The sequence below is a fragment of the Rhinolophus sinicus genome, chromosome 18 (assembly GCF_057876585.1).
Source record: "Rhinolophus sinicus isolate RSI-liver-muscle chromosome 18, RSI-T2T, whole genome shotgun sequence".
Classification (NCBI taxonomy): Eukaryota; Metazoa; Chordata; class Mammalia; order Chiroptera; family Rhinolophidae; genus Rhinolophus; species Rhinolophus sinicus.
In genome coordinates, this window is record NC_142518.1 from 16,456,404 (window position 1) to 16,483,946 (window position 27,543).

A 27,543-nucleotide genomic window follows, 5' to 3' on the forward strand; every position below is an offset into this window, starting at 1 on the left:
CTGCAAAACTCTGTTAGTGGAACTTTAATTACTTGGCTTCATTATAAAATTTCCATTGCATGTAAGTGTAAACAATTTCACTCTAATGCTCTCATTTGAATCTGTGGCTGAAAGCATCAGTAGAAATCACATTTTTGTGGCACTTCCTTGGCACGTTGAAGGAAAACAAAATGAAGACGGCTAATCAAGTCATGAGTGACTTTGAAAGTGAGGGATTATATAAAGATAGTAAATAATGAGAGATAAAGAAGTATATTTTAAAGATTAAAAATATTTTATTTAAACTTTTCTTCATAAACACTTTTAACATTTTTTTTCAATTTAAAAACAGAATGGATAGCATAAACATGTTTGAATAGATTATATTCACGGCTTGGGAAAAATTACCTGACAAAAATGTAAAGGCTTTCAAAACAGGTATAAAAGGCAAACCTTAAATTATTCTAAGATTTTTTTAATCGGCCCTAGGATTATTTGACTACTGGCCCAAAATGTACCTAAAGGTCAAAATATTTTTCTATAGACAAAGTATGCCCAAGAGGTATAGAGCATATACAAGTTAGGTAGAAAATAACCTCTCCGATCACCTCACTGGAACATTCCTTCAGAAAGCAAATTCCTAATCCGTATTGATATACTGATTAATAGGGTTTTCAATGTAACGTTGTTCCCAAAGATGTAAAAAGAAAATCCAAGAATATTAAGGGGGAACAAACAAAGCTGATGGCATTCTCTCAATGTTACTCTTGTAATATTGAAGTTATACGGGTATCCTGAAAGGATATGACTCCCATGAGTTTACCTATTCCGGGCTATGTCTATTGAATATTTGACTTTATAAACTCTCGATAAATTTTTCAGGACTTCCATTTTTTAAGATAAATCTCTTTTTAGAAGATATTTATTCCCAAACCAACTCTAATCCGATTAAACAAACATATGTATGATCCCTAAAAATGTTCAGAGTACAAAAAAAATCAAAAATGTGTAATAGGCAAACAAGAAAAATGGCACTAGCAGTTTTACTGCCATATAGCCCTCAATTATATCTAATTTACACTATTGTCTATGTTGTATTTTACTTTAGTCTAAAACTTTAAATTATGTATTCTCAAAAGAGCTAGTCTTTTTTGAGAGATAGCTTATAAACTGAAATAACAATTTATATTATGAACTGAAATGTTATGACCTATCACCACATATACATATATAAAAATAGTCCCACTGAACGTTTGACATGTTTAGATTATGCAGCTCAAATAATTTGTTATAAAATATTTTAAAGCTTAGTTTCATGTAATTAAGACAAAACTCTCCATTTTTACCACTTCTCCCCACACAAATGTGTGTGTCCTTTACTGTGACTCGAGCGGGCTTCCCAGAATGAGGTGTCCAAAGGTGCTGCTTTAGAAAAGGTAAGTGAAGGGCTCAGTCAGTATTTCACAAATTATAGTAACACTCACACAGAGCAGAGTAATGAGGACACAGAGAAAGCTGTCTCAAGAAAAGCTAATAATTCTATTAAGCTTTGCTTTTCAAAAACCAGTAGTATTTCTTCCAATACAAAACCTTCAATGGGAGAATTTTGAATTTTATGTAAAGGTTGTAGTGCAAGGATTTTCTTTAAGCAGATTAAAATCAAAACTTAGGTCAGAGACATGGAAGAGAACAAACATTTCTAATTAAGATGCAATTAACGAAGATCAGCTATTTTTGTAAAGTCTGGCATTTAAAATGTAAAGTGAAAATTAACACAAAGGTCACAACAGTTGCACTTTAGTTTCAAATCTCTTACTGAATTTTAAAAACCTACTATCCTGAACACATAACAATGTATATAAACAAAAATGGTTCCAAATGAAGCACACAAAAAATAAACTTGAAAAAAAAAAAAAAACTATGAAAAAATTTTCCACAGTTTAGTATAACAAAAATAAATCTCTTTCAGCAATTAAACCATGGTTTGAAAAGGGAATGTAAGTTATTCATGGATTTAAAGGAACCTTAAATTGTCGCTACATATAAACAGAACTTTCTCATATATTCGTGAAGAACCCAAACAACAGCAACTATTCTTAAAGCTCCAAACTGATTACTGCTAACATCAGTTCAGACATGACTTATGTGTGAAGCTGAACTCAGTTAGTTCAAGTTAAGATTTCACAAATTTCTCAAAACATGAACTTTGAGCTTGGCCTTGTCTTTAGAATAGAAGACCAAGAATTGCAATAGTTTGCCCAGATCTTACCTTAACTAGGGCTATGAAGTCATATCTAAGCAATTAAAGAGAACCACCACTGGAGTGTAAAAGCTTGCTTAGAGGTACCCTGTCTCGGTCTTTTCCAGCAAAAGACAACCACAAGGAAAATAATGAAGACATTACTGTTATTTTCTTTAAAGTAAGACAGCACACATACAAAACACTAAACCAACTAATATATTAGGAAAAGAATTAAATGACTAACCTAGTCCTAGGTTTCAAAAATAAAATTAGAAATGATTTTTAAAATGCAAAAAAAGACTTTTACCCATATTACCATGGGACATGGTATCGAATTCCACTTTTAAAAACAAAGTAAATGATAGAACCATTTAATAAAAATTTAAGTCTCATATACAAAAGAACATTATTAACTTGATTTCTAAAACCAATGACAATGTTTTTCTTTTTCAAAAACTACTGTGTACCTGTTTCTTAAACTCAAACACCTCCAGTTTTGGAGTTTTAAAAATCAGGGTTTTTTTTTTCATAGTTGTCTAATGTAACTGCAAAACAACAAAAGTCTTCACATTTCCATGACTTCACTTTTCCATTTTATGTTCAGTGGTGCAGCAGCAAAAAAAAAAAAAAAAAAAAAAAAAAAAAAGTGAAACTAGAAAACTTCTACAACAGCCATACAGAAGGCATTGCAATATTGCACCGATATCCTAAGGTCTGGCAGGTTCTGCCAGTGTAGATCTAGTCTGTATCAGATATAGACTCTACTCAGGAGAAAATGGCATCAATTTGAATGAGCCATTCCCTGGTTATTCTTAATTTTGTGAACTATGTTTTTCCTTCAAGTTCAAAAATAGTTGAAAGGTGCGGCTAATCCTAAAACACTTAGTATAAATGCTTTTAAACAATTACTCTTGATCCATTCTGAACTTTGAGGTTACTGTCCTTCATGCTAGTAGCTTTCAGTAAATAAAACAAAAGCTGAGGGCTTACATGCCCAGTGCCGCTAAGTATTTTGTACTAAACAAACAAGTAGATATGACCAGTAAGATTATAATCCTACTCCTTACCTCTAAGTCAAAACTGAGCTTCAATTTTCCACAAGTTGCTACTTTCCATTCAATAATAGATGCAGCAGCTTTATTGAATGTAAAGAACGGGAGTTGCACTTACTTTTAGGGGCCTTTACTTAGGAGTCTGGTATTACCTAAATTCTCTTTAAAAGTGCTTGCACGCTGCAGGGGCCAGGGCTTGTCATATACCACTCCGATTCTCACTAAAAACAGGGCAACGTTAAACAAACTGCAAAGAAAAACATTTTCAACAAGACATACATCGATAAGGAACACTAACGTTAACTTTTGAAAAGAAAATATAAAATGTTAGTTTTCATAAATCCATACATGTTTCAGGAATATAAGGAGTTCAAATATTACTGAATCAGTATGGACTAAAGATAGGCTACTCTGATACCAAATGAGGACTCCAGTTATTATAACTTTCTAAAAACGTTAATACATGAAAAGACATTACATCTAAAATTCAACAAGTATGGCAAACCGTGTGTGCAAGTGCACTAGCTTAAAAATATAGAATCCTAACCACGCACAAAAGGGGATGTGCCTTATATAGTCATAAGATGTATGCAAGTATGGATATGCTTTCACTAACACAATGCAGATAAGAGAAGGCAGCTTAGAAATAGTGTTTTGAATATAAAAAGTTAATTTTGTAGAAAATTTATATTTTTGCATTTTCAGCAAAAAGCCATGCAAAAAAGGTCAAGAGTTTTAAACAATAAAACCAAAAGGTCTAACGGACTGAAATACACTGAAATAAATGTTCAAAAAGATTTCAGATATAGACTCTACTTCAGGAAAAAATGGCATCAATTTGAACGAGCCATTCCCTGGTTATTCTGAAATTACATCAAGTGACACTTATCAGGTCTGCTCTTAGAAGATGCACGACTCCTACGCTGACATCTGAAAGAAATGTTTAAAGCATAAAATCAACTTCCCAGATAAGTGGATCATTCTATTAAACTGCTTCTGGAAGTAGTTTCAAGAGCTAGCGCTTAGAATTAACTTATTGCATGAGTTTGAGGCCACTAAAAAGAAAAAAAAGGATGCTAGCACAGAATGAAACATTTGTATGCTATTAGACCAATGGCTTTGATAGTAAAACTGGTGAGGTTTTTCTTTATGTATTTTAGTTAACTACTTTGTCACAAACAAACATTTTGTTTGGCTTTTTTTAAAGGAGAAAGATGTCACTGGTTGCAACGTCTGACTTCATCCAGTATATATTCTGGAAAATGCAGGTTGCATACTTGTAAACCATCCAGCTTGCAGGGCATCCGCGGGTACTCATCTTCCTTCCATTTGTTTTCTTCCGGATCAAAAGTGAGAATGGAATCGCTGTAGTGACCGTTGTAGCAAAGGCCTCCAAGAACCATTATTTGTTTGTCCAGCACGGTCACACCATGGCCACTTCTACCAATTGGCATGGACGCCAAGATGGTCCACTGATCAGTCTCTGGGTTGTACACTTCTGTGGAAGGGCAGCCCTGAGATTCGAAAGAGGCCCTCAAGATCACACAGACACCACCAAAGACATAAAGCTTGCCGTTGTAAGAAATCATCTTGTGAAAGCATCTTGCGTAATTCATTTTGCTTTTATTCTCCCAGCAGTTGGTAACTACTTGGGTTCTCCTGGTCCGTTGTTCGATGGTTCCTTCTTTACTGGGGTCAAACACGCACACTTGTTTGGAGGTGGAAGATGAGGTGATTCCACCGGTGATAAACAACTTGTTATTGAGCACTGTCCCCTCATGTCCATATTTGTTAACTGGATAAGGATCCACAAATTCCCACTTATCATTGGTGATATCGTATCTCTCTGTTGAATAGAAAGTCTCATCTCTGGTTCTGCCTGCTACGGCATAAATAAACTTCCCAATAACACCAACTGCAAATTCTGAACGTGGCACAGACATGTCTGCCATCCGCAGCCAAGAGTTTTGTCTTGGGTCATACCTGAACACTTTGGAAGAAGCATGGAACTCACCATCTGGGCCCAGTTCTTCCCCGCCCAACAAGAACACGAAGTTATTGACAATAGCAAGGCAGTCCGGGCGCAGAGGTACCTGGGGGCCCTCCAGTTCCCACCAGACTCTCGGTTTCTTTAAGAGAAGTATTTTACTGTTGACCATGCTGTGTCCAATCATGCCTCGGAATACTGTAGTTTGCGGCTTGGCAGAGCGGATGCGGCTTGATTTCATATCCAACAAAGGCTGCTGGTGAACGTTCTGAAAGTAATGCAGTGCTTGGTCAACTTCATAGCGAAGCTGGCGGGAGTATCTGTAGAATTCTGACGTCTTAACCTAAGAAGACAAGTAAAAGAATTTAACCAAAAGCACAGCACTGGCAAACAAAACGTCAGAGCTCACTAACATGATCAGTGAAAGATTTTCAGCTTACTTTACTAAAACTGCTTTTATTTTTTTACAAAGCTTTTATATTTGTTTTTGTAATCTGTATTTGTAATAACCTATGCACATTCCCAAGCTTTTTAAAGTAAACGAGCTGCTTTCCAGGCACAAAGCTACATTCCTCTAACAAAATATATTAATCACCTATTGTATGTCAGGCCCTGGGCTGTAAGTAAGTGGTGGCTATGAGGACAAACAGACGTGTCACAGTGGAGAAAACCATGACCATGGTTTTCTTAACCACAAGGAACACTGTAAGAACAACAGTGACTGAATAACTTAGGGAATTCAGTTAGTGAGTTAGTAAAAATTTAAATATACACAAAATTCTCAGTAGGTTTTTGACGTAAGGACTTGGTCTGTTATCATAAACTCCTATCGTAATAATTCAAGTGACAAGAAAAAGTCAATTTTTTTTCCTTTGGGTTTTTGAAGCTGGACCTACCTAATCAAGATGATTACATACTAAGGTCTTATGAAGCACTTTTAAGTATTGTGCTAATGCGATGGGGAGATAAAAAAAAAAAAGTAAGCTGTCTGTTTCCTCAAAGAACTTAGAATATATTTGGGGAAATGAGAACAAATACACATTTACCAATAAGTAAATGAGGCACTTGACGGTTAGCTATGAAGCTGTACAGCGCATCTGTGAGTGCTGTAGAACTTTAGACAGAGAGCATAGCAAACTGGCCCGAACCACTCAAAGGACACTTTGTGAAAGAGGTAGGAAGTTGAAGACCAAGCGGGAAAAGCCTGTATCGTAATGATGAGGATAAGAGTCTTAATGGTAGGAATTAGGTCTTGTAGAGATAAAATTGACAGAAGTACATGACTGATTTGAAGTAGGGATAGGGCGAAAAAAAGTGGGGACTCCAATGTGATGTGAGGTTGCAGACAAGGTGATAAGGGAGAGGGCATTAATGAGGGAACAGGAAAGAAGCTGGTTTGGGAGAGGCATGCTCGTTCACGGGTGGTCAATCGGAGATGCTGGTAGGATGCTAAGGCGGAAGCGTCTAGGAGCCCGTTGGAAATCTGGGATGACAGCTTGGGAGGGAGCCCAACCAGGAGTATGTACTTATGAACTGTCTTACCTTCCTCTCCTCCTTCTTCTTCCCTCCTTCCTATCTTTCTCATTCACTCCCCACCTTAAGGCCAAAAAAGTATTTGATAAAGAAAGCACCACATTTTAAAAATATTTTGCTAACTGTATTTCAATATAATTGGTTCCCTTCATAATCCCCAGTATTTTTTTATGCATTTGAAATCATTGTTCTGAGAAGGAGTCCTTCTGTGGGTTTCATCAGACTAGCAAAGGGGTAAACAGCACAAAAAAGGTTGAGAATTCCTTGTCTAACCACATAAAAGAGTGAAAACTGACATTACCGCATTGGGTGCTTTAAGTGTAATATCTCACGTTAAACTATTCCATGAGAGCAATAACCATCCCTGTTTTCCTGATGAGAAAACCGAGGCTTAGAATGTTAAGTAACTTGCCCAAATTGTTTACATGACTGAAACTAGTAGACCTGCGATTGCCTGAACCAGGATAGTCTCGCTCCAAAGCTGAATCAATTTCCAGTATGTTAGAACACAGCTTCCATTACTGTTTAGAAAACTCTTTAAATGATATACTCATTTATGAAAACACTTAACATGTTCAATGAATTAGCCTAATGACCCCTTTCAAAGAAAAGATAGGATAATTGTTCTCAGTACAAAGAATCAATCATACAGATCACGATGAATGGGCATCCAACCCAATTGTTCCTAGCAAAACAGTAAGTGGAAGAAATCACAGCAGATAATAATGGTAAACAATTAATTTCAATAAAGGTAATATAATAAAGAAAAAACATAAGATCTGAGGTCTTATCCTTTACTACTTTTACTTCACATATAAAAAGTTAAAGAACAAAGGAAACAAACTGAGCTTCAATCTCTTATGAGAAACAATGGAAAATTTCACACATTTTTGCATTTTTTGTTTTTCATGTATACTTATAAAGAGGCTTGCCATTTTAAAAATGGGTCTCCTAAAACCATCAAAAATAGATCTGATTAGTAAAAATGAGCCTTTTTTTCCATTTTCCATTCATTTCTTGTACGAATTGCCTACTAGTGTGACTCACCCGTTTTCTCATCTTTTCCTTATTGATTTATAAGAGCTAAAAGGCAATATCCTCGAAATCCACAAGAAACAGACCTCAAATTAAATATTTAAGTGCCTACTGTGCACAGCCAGTGGTCTGAGAGCTACACAGGTTTTGAAGTAATAGAATCTTGTCCAGCATAGTAATTAAGCACCACGTCACGCAGCCCAGTCTGGTGATTAAGAATCTGATTTAGGAAATAGCCGACTTTGGCACTCACAAGCCCTGCGATCTTGGGCAAGTAACTCAACATCCTCAAGCCTGTTTCCTCGTCTGGGTTACCGGGTAACAGCAGCACCTATACCTCACAACCCTAAGGCAGGAGACGAGCAAGACAGTCTATGTGCAAGGACTCAGTATGGTGCCTGTCATGCGGCAGTGTACAAAAACCACAGCAGTTACTATTATTACTGACCAGGGGACATCTGTGGAAGTGCCACTCAACTTAAGTCAACGCATCTGATGATGTGCTTTCAGTCTGTGTAAAAATTCAGTCTTTCAGAAAGTACAGGAGAAATGAGAGAAACTGTTACTTTGGACCTAAGACTCACCAGTAAAACATGATTGGTAACATGCAAGCAGGAGGAAGCTTTAGAGAAAGCACCCGTGTTGTTTGGAGATCAAGACAGAAAAGAAAGGAAATGCTGCACATATTGGATGGGCAGATTTCAAGTTTTCCAAAGGAAAATTAGGATCAATTCCAAGACCATAAACTGTGTAAAGAAGCTTGAGAAAGCTTGGAGGCTCTCAAAAGCATAATGCTGACTGCATAATTGCAACACACACTGATGAGGGGAAGAAAAAGGGAAAGCATCTTAAAAATCTGATGTGCTGCAGAGAGCTTTCTGGAATTCAGATGTTAAAAAAAACACTTATAACAGATGGTAAAAAAAAAACCCCAAAAACAACAACAAAAAAAACAGGCACATAAAACAAGTATTAGTGGAATGGAGCTGTAAGAATATTGTGAACAAGGCTAAAGCCCCAGGATGAACTGTGACTTTACAAAGTGCCAGATATTGAATAAATGGCATTTTAGAGGTTAAAGTAAAAAGAAGTAGAGGGAAAAGTGAAGCCCCTCCCCCCCCATGGGGTTTAATGTTAATAATGACGAAGACAAAGAGAAACAACCTTACTCCTATTTTATTTCCATTCTCAGCTAAGAATGTTTTATTCTTTCCAATCTGAAGATCAAATACAATGACTAAGAAGAAACTTAAATCCAAGATGGCTAAGAAAAACAAGAAAACCCAGCTAGATATTCTCACCGGGTTCAAGTCATTTGATCTCACAAATCACATCCTAGGATCCTGAGAGGCTTCACAGATAAGGCTGCTTAATTGCTTTCTGTAATCTGTGTGGAATCGTGAAGAATGGGAGAGGACTAGAAGCCAGACCGATTTCCCAACTACAGACTGGTTAGCTCGAGGATGATCCCAGATTGCTAAAAAATAGCTCTCGCAAATAAAAAAGCGCCACACACTAGGAGGCAGCACAGATTCACCAAGTAATGCCAAGACTGCCCATTTTCGGTTTAATTTTTGACAATGTCACAGCACGGGTAGAGAACGAGAGAACTATGATGTCAGCAAAGTAATCAACAAAGTCTAATCATAAATGAGAAACACTGGGGACCCATGAACCACCTGAAATTGCAGCAATAATCGTGTTAATGCGTTTGGGGGGTAGGGTGAGGTGGTGGGAAGTCCACAGCTTTGACCAGATGCTCCAGGGAGCCACGAACTCCAAAGGCTTTAAGTGACTGTCCTCACTATAAACTCTGTGGTATGACAGCCCGAAGGGGTAATGAAATCACGGGCTGAATTAAAAGAATAGACAACCCTCCACTCTCCAGCTGAGTGAGACTACAACTAAGACCATGCTCATGTTCAGTTCTATCGCTGTCCTTCAGACATGGACACAGTGAACCAGGTCTGCAGAAACGTGGCAACTGTTTTCAGGACCAGTAAGGGGAAATTGGAAGATTTTAGGCCAATATAAAACAAACAAAGCTTTGTAATTAGAACTGTCAAGATACTGGATGTTCATTCATTATGCGTAAGACCACAAAAACTGGGAACAACTCAAGTACCTATCAATAGGACATGGCTTGAATAAACGCTGGTATGTATCATATGCAATAGTCATTAAAAAGAATGAGGGTAATCCATATGCACTAGCAGACATTCAAAATGTCAAATGACAAAATCTGCAGAGCAGTCTATGTAGTATTCTCAAAAACTCAAACTGAACCGCTTCACAGTCGGCAGGAGATGCAGGGGAAAACGGTTATCAGTGAGCTCCTGGGGGACTTGCCCTTGTTAGGTTCCATATAGGTCTGTATCTACAGGGACCACAGTAAAAAAGGTAAAGGTACTATTTTCCCAAGTCAGGGACTGTCTACCTCGAGTCACTGAACAGCCTGCCACTGGAGGTAGTCCAGGTGTAACCACCTATCACGAGCACGGGAGAGGGACTCCAGTGTCACACGTGAACCACAAGAACGGCCTGTAATGACCTTTCACCTTCCAACCACAGGTTCTTGCAGATCCCATCAAACTGGGCCAGCCTGTTTTTCAGTCATTTTCCTGTCTTTCATTTCATACCCCATCTTCGGGTCCCTTTGTCCTCTTCTCCATTCTATTGTGCTCTCTTGAAACCTGGGTTCCAAAGAGTTTCCAAGACCCATCTCAACTCTCTGTTAAAGTCCAAACAAAGCTACATATCTGTATCCAGTCTGTTCTACCTCTGAGCCCCCGACAGTGGAAGTTGTGCCTCTTGAGATAGCTGGTCATACCAGAAAATATCTAACCAAAGAAATTTAGCTCCTACTTCTCTGCCAAGACCAAAGTTCTAGATCTACCTTGCCCTTTTCCCAGAGCTATTCACCACTGCAATTTTCCTCTAAAACCACACAATTATCAATAAGCATAACTAGTTTCTCCTTTCATTATAGAAACGAGGAATGAATGCCTCTCTGATAATCCTGGACAAAGTAATACAGATATACTCCGCTTTAAAACAAAAGGTGGAGGACTGAAAACCTTCTATGTGAATGGAATCATTTAAAGTGCATTAATGAAGGGAGCTGTCCAGAAAGAAACGTGGCTCATCTTTTCATAGAGAAACCATTTCTCCCATCATTCGCTCCTCATGTAACAGTTTAACTATCTGTGTATATCAGTTGCTCTCAAAAGACAGATATGGAAAGAATAACATTTCTTTCATGTTCTCAACTACTTTCCTTATCCTTTCATAGGATTAAAAAAGCTGTCTTGTTTTAAAACTTGGAAAGAATATATTCATTCTTTATCACTTTTCTTGCTTTGATACTTAAAAAAATTGTATTATGAAAGACATTTGGTCTTATCCTGAATACAAAATGAAAGCATGGATTGCCTCTTAAAAACAGTGATCTGAACATTTTAAATTGCCCATTTCCTCCTTTAATCTTCTTTTAATGTAATTGTGTGCATGCACATATGCATGTAGTTAAAGGAGAAAATGTGAGAAATTAATCTTGAATGTGGTTCCTGTAAATACATATTAAGTCAAAGAAATAACAGCTAGGCATTACCACTGAGCAAAAATTCCATGTTTCCCCCTTCATTGTCAAAATGTTACATAACCCATTTAGTAAATTTTTAACCTTTAAAGGTAATTTGTAAATACACTCTTAATTTGGAGAGAATTCTGAAAGTGGAACTGGCAGTTAATTAAAATAGGCATTTCCACAGAGCTTACTACCTTTGTTTGATTAAAAATCTGCAATTTTAAATATCTACTAAAACCACCTAGTCTAAAATTATTTTAGGCTTTCAGTCAGTCAATTCAAGATATTATTAGCTGTTTCACCTTTCAAAATGATTTATAAATGCCCAATATACTTATATTAAACAAAAAAAAACCAAAATGCCTTTCATTAGTTTATCTATCAGTGGGAGGTAGAGGGGGACATGGGGCGAGAATAATCCCTGCACTCAAGATCCCAGGTGTCAGGCCCCAGACAAGCCTCCAGTTTAGAGGTTTCCCTTCATGAAAGGAGTTAGCTGCATGAACAGACAGCTCTCTGGCCCTTGCTACATCCAAAATGCTAACCTCCTTTTCGGAATGATGAGTATAAGGTGTCGTGTGAAAGGAAGACTGAGTCCTGGCTGTCAGTTTTATCATCCCTTCCCCATGATCCAATCTCCTCAAAAGAAATATGCAGAAACAAAGCAATTATTATCATGGGGCTTTAGTGCAAAAACAAATTCTTTGGGAACTACAGCTACACTTGCTAAAATTCTGATATTCAGTAAAACATAGAGCAGTCTTTATATGTTGTATTGCAAAAGCATCTACCCTGGTATGAGAAGTCTATTTATAAAACCATGCTCAGAACTGAAGCTTATATTGATTTGTGTGAAACAAAATCACAAAAAAAGCTAGGTGCAAAATGCCTTTAATTACTCCCTTTGTCCTCAAAAACTGAGTTAATGACCAGGGATATGGCTATAAATAAAAAAATCGGTTCCCGTTAAGCACAAATCCTCTCAGTGACACTCTAATTGCAGTCAAATACCAAATGGTAGACACAAATTTTAATAAGGATTTACCCATCCTCTCTTCTCCTAGCAGGCCAGTGTCTAAAAGCTTCACAAGTAAAATGACCAGAGTAAATGGGGGCGAGGGAGAAGCCCCTTCAGAACAATATTCTAATAAGAGTTTCAGCACAATTGGGTTAGTCCTCTATCCCTTCAACTTTTCTATAGAGTGAAAAATACTTAATTCAAAATAAATGTGCTTAGAAAGTCTAATGTCCTTCCAATCTTGGTGCAACAGTAATAAAGTACCACTGGAAATTAAATAAGAGTACACAAGCCTAAAAGGTAGAAAATGATGTAATTTTCAAAAATTTTAAGACCATCTTATTACCTGATTATACTAATATTTAGCTAGTACAACTAACTTTTAGAATTCATAACTTAGGAGGAATTTTTTCTATTTATGGAAATACTCTCAACCATGTAAATATTTTATCTATAAATACAGTAGGGCAGAAAGAAAGCCAAATCAAAGACGTAATCCTAAAACTAACTTCTGAATGACCAAGGCTTACCTATGACACATGTAATATTTTCTGGGTAAGTTTTTAACTTGAGCATTAAAACTCTAAAGCCTAAAATCTTAATATTTTTCCCTTGTTCCTTCCCTGCTCCTAACCTTTCTCCAGTCATTTTCTGACTTCTCTGCTCCTTTCCAATTTCTGCCTATCATTTGGTTTCCCTCTTTTTCCAAATTATTAAAAAGGTTTTCTCCTTTTACAAGTTAATATAGCTGTCTCCATTCCAAGTCTTTGTTTTACTACATAGTTAATTTCTAATTCTACGCTTTTGTTTTCATTTTTCTTTAAAAGGAAAAATCAGCAAGTAAGATTGAATTTCTCTACTCCCATTTTCAATAGGTTCCTACCTGCTTAATACACCCTCTGAGATAATCTTTCCCAGGGGATCTAACAGCAGTCCACACCCTAGATTACCTGCGCTCTTCAGGAACCTGTGTACCTGGAGTGAATGCAAGTTCAAAGTAGAAAATAAAAGCCCTCTACATCTATACATAAAAGGCAGAAGACTGGAGAGGAGAAAAACAGCTTGATGATTTTTAAAGAATTGCACACGTGTTAATTATAATCATCCAAGTCCATGGGGCTGGGGAGAGGTTGGCAAAAGGGAGACTGATGCAGAAAAAGACATTAAGTTAACTGAGAAAGTATGCTTAACCCACTGACCTAGTTTCCAACAGAAAACCTGCTAATCTGTGCCTTCATGCCAAGGGGCAAGTGAGCTGATTGTTAATTTAAGCAATTTCAAGTTTATAGCTATACCAGTGCTATTTAATATATGAAGGGGTTTTAAACCTTTTCAAAAACAACTCAAGCTTATTAGAAATTCTAATCAACTTTCACATTTGAACTCCAGGTTACTTGCCTTTTAAAAAACATTTTTGTCAAATACAGCACTGCTTACATTTCTCATGTACTTCTAAAACTGTGAAGGTTAGAGGGAAATTTCTGGTTTTTTCCCCTAGATTTGTCTGGCTGTTGCTGAAGTCATTAGAAATAAACTGTTTTCGAGTTTTTGGCTAAACTGTGGTAACAGTACAGGTAATAGTTCCGTTGTTAGACATTTGTGGATCAATCAAGTGCTAGATTATTTAAAACATGTTACAGTGCGTAAGTGGAGAAATTCTGGAGAGTATACTGCACCTACACTTTCCATAGATGTGTCCTAGCGCAGGCAAATTTCATTACCAAGTGGGTTGTACCTCAATTAACCAACTATCACACCACCCAAGCATGACATTATATTAAGAATAAATTTTCTTATGGGTTATAGTCCATTGTTAATGCTATACAAATCAACAATGTTGATACAGAAAATATTTGGAAGATTATCAGTGATTTGTGAAGACCATTCTGACAGCTACTACATTCTTAGTAAGGTATCCAAGGTATATTTGGGTGCTTACTTTGTAATCCTTGAATTCCATCAGTTTCAAGGTGAGTCCAGAACACCTCATTCCCATTTTAAAAGGCAGCTTTTAAGGCCACAAATTCTGCTCCTTATTTTTTTTTAAATGTTAGAAAGCTTTTCTGAAGCATTTTACTCTGATCCTAGGATTGATTTTCACTAGTAATGGAGTCATCTTTTTTCAGCAGACTATCAAAATTGTCTCAAAGTTTTAAATATTCTTATAACAATAACTTTTATAAAAGGCATATATGATTTGTTAAATCCAAATATATCCTCAGTGAAAGAGAATTAACATTCTTTTCTCATTAAAACATTAGCTTTGCTCTTTAAAAGTTATGTAAATCCAATTTGGGGGGATATGGTGAATTACAGTTAACAGATTAGGGGTAAAAAAATCACACTAGTAAGTCCAAATACCATGAGCTGGTTTGTAATACAAAATATTTGGAATAAAGGAGAATACATCTGTATAATCTGCTTCCTTAATAAACAGCCAATGAAAAATCAACTGTAAAATCCTAAATACAAGCTAAGTAAATGCACTGTTTTACCCCTATAAGATTTAAAAGAGATTTTCTTTCCTTTTGAAAAATTGAAAGATTTTATGATTCTGATTAATATAATTTTTAAAGGGATCACGGGTACCATGACTCTTACCTTATGCATATTTATGATACTGAAAATGCCCTAGGTTCAAAAATATTAAAATGTCACTGCACTAAAGAATCAACATATAGCTATTTTAATGAATAACTTAACTAAATTTTGCTTTAAAAAACCTTTTCTGTCCAAAAACTCAAGTATGTAATGCATTTTGTCAAATGTACATTTACTTCATAAAATGCTTTTAATATAGCAATTGTTTTTTACAAAACCAGAAGACCAAAGAGAGCAAAGTTTAAATGATTTAAATCTTCACATCACTGAAATGCAGAATAACAAATGTCAGGCCTTATCTCTGTTGGCAAAGACCATCAGAGCTAATAAAAATACATGCCACAGACATCTGCATAAGTAAAAACTGAAATTGAAGTCTAGTTTTAAAACTAGGAATCCACTACAGATAAAATGAATCGTAAAAATCTCTTAAACAACTATGCTAAAAGGACAAGATTCTTACATTTATTTTCAGCTTTGATTATACAGTGAAAACCCTGGAATTGTGCTTTCACATCTTTTCCCCACATCTTGTACTTTTTTCCCTGCCACTGAATTTCTTAGGCTGTATTTCGTTCATGCAAACACTTCAGAATTTTCACAACTCTATAACAACTTCTGAAACAACCCACCTGAGCCACAGGGTTAACTGTATACTTCCTGCGTCTCAGGATCCTCTCTCCTCTGGCAGCTGTAATTGGAAGCTCTGGGACTGAGAGGCAAATAGACCCAGGTTCCAGTCTGAGCAGTTCTGGGCTAAGATTCCGAACTTTTCCAAGCCTGTTTTCTTATCTATAAAATGGAGGAGGCCTGTAGAGTCTACCTCCGTGTAGAGCACTCGGTATACGGCCTGGCACATATAGTGTTCACATAAGCAGCATCACTGCTTCTAAGGAACTCGGTGAGGAAACGTGGAAGTCTTGGTCGCTTTTGTGATGGTTCCACAGAGTATTCAGTACAAAAGTTAAGACAGTCTATTTTCAGCTGGGGAGAAAATCCAGAAGAGGACTAGGGGAAAAGATACCGCGGAAGAATAAACCCAAATATTTAAGCACAGGTAGAGGGCATGATTCAGGTCCCTGGAATCAGGGGGTCTATTCCTTGGGGAAAGGCAGGACGTCCCCTCCCCTCACGAGGAAGCCACTACTCAGGTCTGACGGTTACTATCAAAGGAAGAATTAAAATCTCCACGGGTTCCTTCACCAAGCTCTGTTCAATCACTTGCCATTTTCCTGAGGCCAGGGAAAGGATCCTGACAAAGAGATGCTATGCTCAAGTTCTCTTCATCAGCTACTGCACAGGAACAGGTGAAGTTCATCTAACACTAAGCTGTCCGGAAGATTTCTACGGAGGCTGGGACTCCAGGAGAGGGGTTAAACATGTGAGAAAAGCTGTTTATTGTATACTCAGACAGTTCCTAATGAACAACTCACTCCTTGAATGTCTAGAGCAGCGCTGTGCAACAGAATATAATCTGAGCCACAAATGCGAGCCAAAGATGGCTCACAATCTACTAACCACATTTTAAAAAGTAAAAGGGTGAAACTGATTTTAATATTTTATTTAACCCAATATATCCAAAATATCATTTGAACATGTAATCGATATAAAAATTAGTAATAAGGTAATTTACATCTATCTTGTCATGGTAATCTTTGAAATCTCAATTCAGACTTGTCACATTTCAAGTATTCAATAGCCACAGTGGCGACCATATTGAACAGTGTAGTTCTCGAGTCAGAGATATATACTAATTTTTGTATAAGAATGAATCTTTTAATTTTGACACTTTAGCTAGTTTTAATCCCAGTAATTGAATGGATCTGAATGTTTTTTAAGGGAGGGAAATTTTATGAGTCTAAAAGAAACAACAGAATAGTGTGAATAAAATTCTTGGATTGGGCTATCTAGCCTCCTAGTACAAAAAACAATGGTAAATTCTAAGTTTCATCAGGGTTACTAAATGGTTCTCTAAGACTTTCTCTGGCTCTGCAACAGTATTTTCCTGTGATTGTTCCTGAAAAAACATGATGCTAAAAAGTGGATCTGTTAACAGGAAATATAAGGACTAGAGGAACTAAGTTAACACCAACACAAAGAAATAACCTGATAAATTCAGAATGTGGCACACACTAAGACAAGGGGATCTGATCTGGCTCCAAAAAAAAAAAAGGTGGGGGACTGTTTCAGATTAGGAAAGATTAGACAGACATGATAACCAAAAGCAATGCATAAACCATAACTGGATTCTAGGCCAATTTGGGGACAACTGGGAAAATCTGAAAATGGACTAGCTATTAGATGATATTAGGGTCTTACTGTTAATTTTCCTAGTGAAATGGTATTGAACTTGGGTAGAAAAGTCCTTATTCTGAGGAAAGGCATGTTAAGTATTTAGGGATGAGATATCATGATGTTGCAACCTATTTTCAAAGGTTCGGCAAAGAAAAAAACCTACATATAGCAAATATGGCAAAACGTTAACAGTTTTTGGATCTAGGTGATAAGCTATTCAGGCATTTATTATACTACTCTTTCATCTTTTTGCATGTTTGAACATTTTCATCATAAATGAGAAAAAGGAGAAAGAATTCTAGATTAAGAGACATAACCAAATATGCTGTACATGAACCTTGATTAAATCCTTAAAAATAGCTTTAAAAGACATTTGGAGACAACTGAGAAAATCAGAAAATGGAGTGGATGTTATATGACATTAAGGAATGACTTAATTTCAACAATGGTATTATGGTTATGTAGAGAATATCCTCATTCTTGGGAGATGAGATGCTTGCTAAAGTAGTTAGGAATGAAGCATCATAATGTCTACAACTTTCATTGAAATAGTTTAATTAAAAAAATGTTACATCAAGGCACACACACCCTCTACCTATCTATCTAGCTAAAGCTAATTTGGCAGAACGATAACAACTATTAACCTACAAGGTATGTTTACGGGTGATCATTCTATTATTCTTTCAGCTTTTTGTTACGTCTAGAAAGTCTCATAATACAAAGCTTTAAAAAAATTAAAGCTAAAAATAAAAAGCGCGTATCAATATTCCATTTTTCTAATTTTCAGCAAATAGGATAAAACCACAAATCAAGACCACCCACGTTTTTCCCCCCAGATTCTCGTACCAGAAAAGGATCAGCACCGATGTAAATGTCTTTAATTCTGGGCCTTTCTAGAACCAAGCATATATAATGGACATTAAAACGGCCTTGTTTGAGACCTGCAGTGTACCGAGCACAGGAAAAATAGATGGGCCTCATGGTGCAAAATAGTCCAAATTCTTGTTTCCCAACCAAATTTTCCATTTAGTTTGGTTTCTGAAGTTTTATTTCTAGAGATAAGCTCTCAGATCTGGCTACCTTAGTGTTTCTCAACATTTAGAAAGCCATAGATTCCTTTGATAAATATTAACTCTCACACACCAAGACAAGAATCACTGACTACCTTCCATTTATCTTCAGGGCCTTATTTAAGTTTTCCTAAGAAATTAACTCAAGGATGAAGCCTTAACATTTTCATTCAGATGAGATTCACAATACCTGGCCAATGGGTAATAACCAGCCCCTATGCTGTGCAAGCAAACAATCCATCAGAAGGTACAATTGATGTTTTTATACGATTTACAAAACTACCCGATGATATTAACTTTCAGCCACTATCACTATTAACTACCCTGAACTGATAATTGGAATACAAAGGCTCTGCAGCTCAGCACTTAAAACTCATTTACTGCTATCAATTATCCATCCCATTGTGCCACTAGAGGGGAAATTTTATTTTCTATTTCACAAGTACTTCCTTCTAGTTGGAGGGTTTTTGTTTTAGTAGTGGAAAAACATTTGCATTTAATGTATAAAGACAAAACAGGATTCCCCAAGGAAAGAGAGCAATAAAAACAGAAGGAAAAAAATCAAGACAAATGATTTACATAGTTAGTGCGGGGCTGATTATCACTGAACAAAAAGAATTAAGAAATGTATTCCTTAGTTTCAATTATTTCTGCCTTATCAGTACATTCTGGGAATAAAAATAAAATCCCATAAAACAGAGTTCTATTAAATGTGTAAATTAATATTTCAAAGCATTTCAGAAGGGGGAAAAAAACATGCCAGGTTGCTGAGTGTTATTCGACGGCGCAAATTTGTTTATTTTTCAAATGATGTAAATAGCCCTCCTTTGCAAATATTTTATGTTTATCACCAGGTCTGGTAACTAAAACTGAACAACTATTTAACATGAAGGGTGTCGACCAAAGCTTTAAGTGTGCTTTCTAGAAAGAAGAAAAGATGCAAGGGGTAAACAGAGCCCCAAAGGTAACCATGTGATTAGAAACCAATTAAGTTAAGCAATTACTGAAACTGCTTTCCCTCCTTTGGGCAAGAAAGGATCACAAGTGAGACTCTTGATATAAAAATGAAAAATGCTTACATGTAAAAAGGCCAAGGCTGTTTTGGAGAAAGACCATTTTTAAGATGGCAGAACTGTTACATGGTAAAACGTGCACAGGGATATTTGATCAACACAGACAGAGGATTTACAGTCTATTTGTTTAGAAATGCCCAAACAGTTTTAGACATAAACATAGTTTTCATGGTTAGCTAGTGTGCACAGTGAAACGGGGAAAAAACAGAAGTAGGTAACAGCAGGGAAGAAAATCACCACGAGGGCCTATTGGTTTTCAAGAGCTATTTTATGTTTCCTTACTACATTTTAGAGGAATATGAAACTGTATTAATGCGTATCATTCAGAACTGTAAAACTCCTCAACTCTAATTTCAGCATGTATTACTTAATTTTTTAAAAAAGAGAACCAGCCTGACCCAGTTCAGATTTAATTACTTTGTGAAAAGAAAGAAATGCTAAAGCAAACCTGTATTATTTTGGGTTAAGTAATTACGCTTCAACATTAAACGTACTTTTAAGATGAGACTACTCCACTACCTACCTGGTTTATCTTTCACCCACAAAATGTGTTTTAAAAAATCTAAATGCACAAGCTACGCCAAATTAGACTTCTTAAACATATTCTTATAAACTATTCACTTTTTGACTCCTGACCAACCTAGGAATCTTATTTATAAAGACACACTGCCTTAACTAAATGAGGAGTCCTGTCCATTGTTTTCAAATGCACTAACCTTCTCAAAAACACTGGATGGGGTCATCAAACAAAACCTGATGTTCTGAATGATGGTATCGGTATGTCTCCAGCGTCTTCTATCATGCCGCAGCCAAGACTGCACAGCCTCGTACAGCTCTATCTCTGGGAACCTGTTCAGATGATCATTATCCAAATAAGACATGAGCTTCTCAAAGCTCAGATAAGACAGGAAGTCAGGCCTGGACATGAGTGGAACAAAGTTGTCTAGCAGAAAGGCGTCCAGCTTCTCCCTGACTCCCTCGATGTTTACACCGAAATCATCTAAGAGTCTCATAATTTCGGCACAGTTCCCTAAGCAGATTTTCGCTAACAGAAAGGAGCAGCAGAACTTCACCACTTCTATAAGTTGAACATACATGGCAGCCTGAAGAATCTCATGAACAGTATTCATACTCAGTTCTATAGTTCCATAGTACATAAACTGAAGAACGTGGCTGAAACCAGTAGCAGTTAGACCTTTTAAATGAATTTTGTCCTGATCTCGCTCCCTCATGTCTGCAGTAAACATAATTCTGAAGTAATCACTCTGGGTGGCCAAGAGTGCTTTATGGGCCTGGAACTGATGATCTTCAATAACCAGAGTGACATCAAGAAGCAATCCCTCCTCATACAGTGCTCTGAACCCAGCAGAGACACTGGTGTCATGGATGGAGGAACAGAATCCTTCCATGTCCCCTGCCATGAATCACCTGGAAAAAAAGTAATCAAAGAAAACTGTGTTAATCATTTCCATGCATTCTGAAGACATTATTAACTTAGAGCTTAAACAATTTTTACAATTATCTCAATTCCACTGTCTAAATCCTAAATGTACAAGCCCTTTGGGAGAAGACAACCTAAAGATTTGAAGACCAATGTTTTTGGCTTCCCTACCCGGGGGAGAAAAATCTATTAAATACCTATCAAAAAATGGCAAATTGTTAACTTACAAACAACATATGCCCATCCCTTTGATTTTACACTGTTCACCAAATATATTTAAACATGTCCCCAAATTATCAAACAAAAAGGATTTCTCAGCCAAATACTAAATTATGAGAAAAAAACAAAACAAAAATTAAACCAAAAGCACCATTGACCTTGAAAACTCCTAGAAACGTATCCAAAGAATATGCCAAGTTGTACACACAAGGTTTTTCTTTCTATCCTTATTTATAATAAAAAATTGGCACGTATTCAAAAGCCCAATAATAGATTAAATAAATATGGTACAGACCTATAATGGATTACTGTAACAACGAAAAATGATGGCAGCAATCTACCTATTCTGACAAAGGATATTAGGTATTGTTATGTAAAAAAAGCAGGCAACTATAGTATACTCATTATATTTTCAAAAATTAAATACACATGCATAGTTTAGATGAGAAAAAGTCTAGAGAAATATATACCAAAAAAAAAAAAAAAATGATGTCCCTGGGTAGTCAGATTCCAAGACATTTTGAGGTTTATCTTTTCCTTTTTACCTACTTACCTTATTTTTAAAAATGACCATGTACTGCTTATATATTTAAAATATAAATATGCACTTTAAAGGAAATTAAACCCTATTTTTACATATCAGAAAAATGAAGCCAAGATAATGCAACTATAATTAGATCTCTTAACTCTTGCTGCGACGTTCGGATATGTTTTCCTGTGGCCTGCACTATCTAATTGATGCCACTTAATATGTTTTGAGTATTTTTTGCTAAAATTCAACATAATGGTAAATTACCATACAACAAAGGTTTAAAATAAAAATAATGTCATTTATGTACAAAGCAGCTCAAAATGTTATTAAATGCATAAAATAGTCAAAATATCAACTTTTTTTGGATTTTTGACACATTTTGGAAAAAAAAAAACTTGAAATCGATGAATGCAGTGAAAAAGTAAAGTAGAATACAGTAATTCAGTTTATTGGACTGTTTATGAAGTAATTTTCTCCTTTTCACTCAACCCCATCCCAGGCCATCTATCCTCTCCTCGACTGTCATCCTCACACAGCTCGGCGCTTCCTCCCTAGTAACACATCCTCCCATCCCTAAATTCCCTCCCAACCCTTTGCACTGTGCCCAGTTGAACCTTGCACTTCAGTGTAAACAAACTCCCCTACAGGCTCCCGCTGGTCACAGAAAGTTTTCTCCAGTCTGATTTAAATTAGGAAAACACTCTTCTATGCTCTTCATAGAACAAAATGCTCTCCTATAGCGTACAAACCTACCTTCTAAACCTTCTTTCTACTGTCCTTTTTCTAAAACATGGCCTTTCACTAAGTTAAAAACCCATCATCTACTCCTTCTCACTATATACACACATCCTGATCAATCTGTCCCGCATTCCCTGCGACTTTGGCACCTGGCTAAGCGTCTTCTTCTCCACCTCTCAGTGCTCACATAAGATCACTCATCCAAAAATCAAGAATCGAAGTTCTCTAACAACCTCAACTCCTATAACCTCCCCTCTTCCTCCATTTTAAAACCTTATTTCCAAACCCGTTGGACTTTGCCACAATCCAGAACTGGTCCACATCTGAAATCCTAACTGTCCACTTACCACTCTCTGGCTCTTTCACTTTGTCAGCCATCTCTGAACTTCACCTGTGTCCTTCTCCAGCTTAGACCTTATGGTATGGCTCAATTCCTAAGCTCTTTCTTTTCCTAAGCTCTTTCTTTCCCCCAGCTGGGTGTTTGGATGGCCCATGAGCCCTCCAGCGAAGCAACCGGCACCAGTCCCTTGCTCGACCGCCTTCTTCAGGGAAGCTGGCACTGCCAATCTCACCATTCTATTATCAACGCCTCTCCCTTGATTTACTGAAAGAGCATCTGTGCGTGCCAGGCGCTATGTAGGTAGAGGTGTGTGCCTTTCAGGAATCTCCTCTGCACCCTGGATTTGGCAGAGCCTCCAGGTGCTGAGTGAAAAGGCTGCTTCCAGGGACACGCTAAAGGCACTACTTCTCCACTCTTGTGAGAAGGCTACCACTAGATTTTACTGTTTTGTTTCATCAATATATTGTCTATGATACCCTGTATTTAAATTGACATATTAATCCATGTATTGAGTAGTTACCCCCGTCTGAGGTCAACTCAAAAAAACCCCTTTATTAACAAATGAAAAGTCCGAAAGGATAATATAACAAAACGTTAAAAATGGTTAACTTAGATGATAGAGTATCAGGCACTTCTACTATTTTTCCCTTTTCACTAATCTGTGTTTTCTAATCTATCTGGAATGACAGTATGTTATTGTTTTTTAAAAGTTCATTTTAAAAAAATAACAACAAAAAATCCCTAATTGCCAAATCCCATGATTACATCCTAGTCCCCATTTCTCAGGATCCTTCTGCAGCACAGCATGACGTCCTCCCTCGGCTCATCACTTTCTCAGCTTCATGACACTGTTTTCCTGATTCTCTTCCTATTCTTGGGTGGCTTATTTCTCAATCTATTTCTCTATTTCCTGGGCTCATTTTTCTCGAGCTATCCCTTAAACATTGGTGTTCTGTAGGATTCTGTTCTTGCACCTTTTCTCATCTCATCTAAGCACTGTGTCTCCCAAATGATCTCATCTAAACCCATGGTTTTCCTTAATACCTACCTTTACCATTATCTTGACAATCTCTGTCCAAATCTCTATCCTTCCACCAGTACTCTATATAGTGAATCACCTGTTACACACTTCTGGGCACCCCAGAGGGATCTCAAAATCATCTCATACTCTAAACAGAATCCTAATTCTACCCTCCCCCCATCAGTTCCTTCTTTTGTAGTCCCTATCTTATCAAGAGGCATTCTAGGAGCCTTTCTCCCCATTTGTCCCTAACTTACCTTTAAGTCTTATTGATTGTACACCATATGTTCACTTACCCAAGACAACAAAGTATGCACAAGATGAAATTAATATCAAATTTTTTTAGTACTCCATTAATCCAAAAGCTATATACTTTCATTTTGTAAAGGTGGAGCACAAGAGCACAAGAAAGCTAGCTGTAATTTGGAAAATCGATATAGCATATTTTAGACACTGTAATCAATGCTTGCCAGAACTACTTTACTAACACACTCCAGATTAAAGTAAGCGATCAGGCTTTTTTCCTGAATTATTTTTAAAGGTAAAATTAATGAGCTTAGAATTTTCCAAGTGACATGAGGCATATGTACACAAATGCGTACTGGGAACAAAAGGAACAGCATACAGTATGGTGTCTGAATAATTAAACATTCTGGTTAGTTGAGGACTATCAACATCACACTAATTACCAATTTTCAAAATAATTAGAAAAAAGTAATGAATTAAAACTGGATGAAAAATATATTTCATTATCTTTCTCAGGATCATTATGGACACCGATTATCACTGACTCAAGGCATATCGGTCACATTCAATGAAGATTTAATAGAAGGCTACACATCAGCATTCATATACTTGAAAGCAGACTGCTTTGTGTTTCATTAATCTGTTATTTTGACAGGGCCTAAAACACCAAATATTTCACTTCCTGTCAAAGTAACCCTCTCTATTCAATGGTTATCATTGTCTGAATAAGGTTTCAAACAGCTAATACTCACTTTTCTAAAAAAGATTCCATCTAAAGGAAATTTTTAAAAAAAGAGATACTAGGGGCGGCCGGTTGGCTCAGCTGGTTAGAGTGCAGTGCTCATACACCCAGGTCACCGGTTCAATTCCCACATGGGCCAGTGAACTGCGCCCTCCACAACTAGAGTGAAAAAACAACGGCTTGATCTGGAACTGAGCTGCGCCCTCCAAAATTAGATTGAAAACGACTTGACTTGGAGCTGATAGGTCCTGTAAAAACATGCTGTTCCCCAATTAAAAAAAATTTTTTAACTAAATTAAAAAATATATTTCTAATTAAATTAAAAAATTTTTAAATTAAATTTAAAAAACGAGATACTATGCTTTCTCAAAAAAAAGCAATCAAGGTTCTAGATACTTCCTAGATACTCACTATGGTGGAAAACATCACAGGGCAAAGAAGAAAAAAGAAGAGGAGGAGGACTGATAAGCTGTGAGGCAACAGACATAAGTATGTAAAGACTCTCCGCTGGGCACCCACAGCCCACCAAGGGAGATTCCCAGCAGGTAGGCTTCCACTCTGTGATCCTGTCCCCAATCACATGTGGTCAGACCCAGGTGGGAAACATGAGCCACGACGAACACTCTTTTGTCAAGAATTTAGAAAAGAGAAGAAAGGGAGAAAGACGTGCACCGACTGTGTATGACTGGAACTGGAACATATCAAAGAGCAGCTGTGCGCACCAACTTCTGCCTGCTCTGTGGGCTGAGTAGCAGAGAAAGCCAGTCAACTGAGAAAGAAGAAGAAAGCCAAGCCGAGGGGACAGGGAGCGCTCCAGAACACCTTCATTTTTCAAGTTCCTATGTCCAGCTCTATCTCTACCCTTGGGTTCTGAGAGAAATCTTTACATTCTTAGAATAAATTCTCCTTTTTTACTACCTGAGGTGGGTTTTCCCTATGTATAACCAAGATCCCTAATAGTTTTAGAACAGAAATAGCTATACTTCTAAGTTACTCAAACTTTCTTGGTCTTATCGCTGCGTGTAAAGTGAAAGCATTCAACATGATGATCTCTGAAAATTTTTTAAAATTCTCATTTATTCTATTTTTATATGATTTTAAAGATGTTTAATGCACTTATGTAGATATGCAGAATAAACTACTGCTATTTTTCAAGTCTTAATGCATTTGTGAAGTTTATCTAATCTAAATTGACTTCTAAAACTAATTTGTGATAGCTGGGACGTACACAGTTACTTCTTTTCTACATGAAAAAGCTTGGTGCATCTATCAATAAGACTAACAGCTTTTGAGCAGCAGCAGTATTTTATACTTTTATGGGAAGCATGTATATATAAGTAAAAAGTGATAAAACACTCAGCGGTTAACTGACCAACAATGATACAACTCTCTAAATGGAAGTAGTGAGCTAAGAGTACAGGTCTGGAGTCAGATACATACATTTGAATCCTGATTCTACCTCTTATTAGCTCTGTGATCGTGGGTCAAGCTACTTAGTCTCTCTGAGCTCTACTGTCCTCATTTGTTAAAAAAAAAAGGAATACTAGTATTAATAAAACCTACCTCATAGATTGCTGTGAGAATGAAATGAGTTAATACGTGTTAAGACTTACAAAAGCATACAGTCCTTAAGTATACCACAATGTTAAGGCTTATTATTATACCCCTTCACTTGGTGCTACTAGAAACCAGACCCTCTAACAGTTAATTCTGGAGAAACCCTTCTCCCTAGCAACAGCACTTAGAACCCCAGCCCACCTTCTCAGTAAAGCCTCTCAGGACCCAGTTCAACTATAACTAGATAGATGAAGACAGGTCCACAGGTGAAATTTTTCTTCAAGGTCCTACAACTAGTTAGAAAGTTAAGACTAGAATCTGATTTGCAAAAACAAAAATACAAGTGTGTTTTTAGAAAGAGCAAAACCTTTGCAATCAGAGAACTTACTAGTACTTACCACCCATCTGACCTGGAGAAATTTAGTAAACTTCATGACCTCAGCTTCCATCCATATATTAGGAATAATCATCATCTTACTGAGTTAGGGTGGTCATTAAATAAATTAACATAAGTTAAATGTCTAGCCCAGAGCAAGGCACCCCACCAGAGGTCAATCAACGCTGGCTTCCCTCCTCCAACTCTTGCCTCGTGCTCCCAATCACCCACAGGACCATAGGAACTTGACACTCCTCCAGCGCCCCTATGCAGACCCCACAGCTCCCTAGGGTTGATTACAATGCAAGTCTATAAGAGATCAGGAGATGTACTGGTAGTCAAAACATGACCTCATTTTGCAGTGACATTGTTTTCCATTTCATCTCATCACACAAGTATAATTTTCTAACTTTTCTGGGCTCCTTATGCTTTTCTACCCTAACCAGAATAGCTATTCTCTCTATCTGTGCTGTTCAATATGGAAGCCACCAGCCATGAGGCTACTGAGCACTGCAAATGTGGTTAGTCCCAATTGAAATGTGCTGTGAGTGTAAAATGGACACCAGATTCTGAAGACTTAGTACAAAAAAAATGTAAAATATCTCATTATACAAATATTTATATTGAATACACGCTGGAAAAATATTTTGGATATACTGGTTTAAACATATTAAAATTAACCTCACCTGTTTTTTACTTTTAAACTGTGGCCATGAGAAAAGTTAAAATTACATACGTGGCTTGCATATTCTGTTGGATAGCATGGATCTACAACATCAATGTGTAAGATATCAAACAACCAAACTTACAAATGGACACGTGAAACAAAACCAACTTGTTCATAATCCATACCCTGGAAG

General features: G+C 36.8%; 1 protein-coding gene across 1 annotated transcript; it reads right to left on the reverse strand.

The window, feature by feature from the left end:
* Positions 1-251: 251 nt before the first annotated feature.
* Positions 252-27,543, reverse strand: KLHL15 (kelch like family member 15). The gene is made up of 3 exons (XM_074324120.2): positions 27,493-27,543; positions 20,188-20,899; positions 252-5,603 (listed from the first exon to the last, which is right to left on the reverse strand). Exons 2-3 carry the CDS (start codon positions 20,890-20,892, stop codon positions 4,491-4,493), a joined length of 1,818 nt encoding a protein of 605 aa, XP_074180221.1. The 5' UTR covers positions 20,893-20,899; positions 27,493-27,543; the 3' UTR covers positions 252-4,490.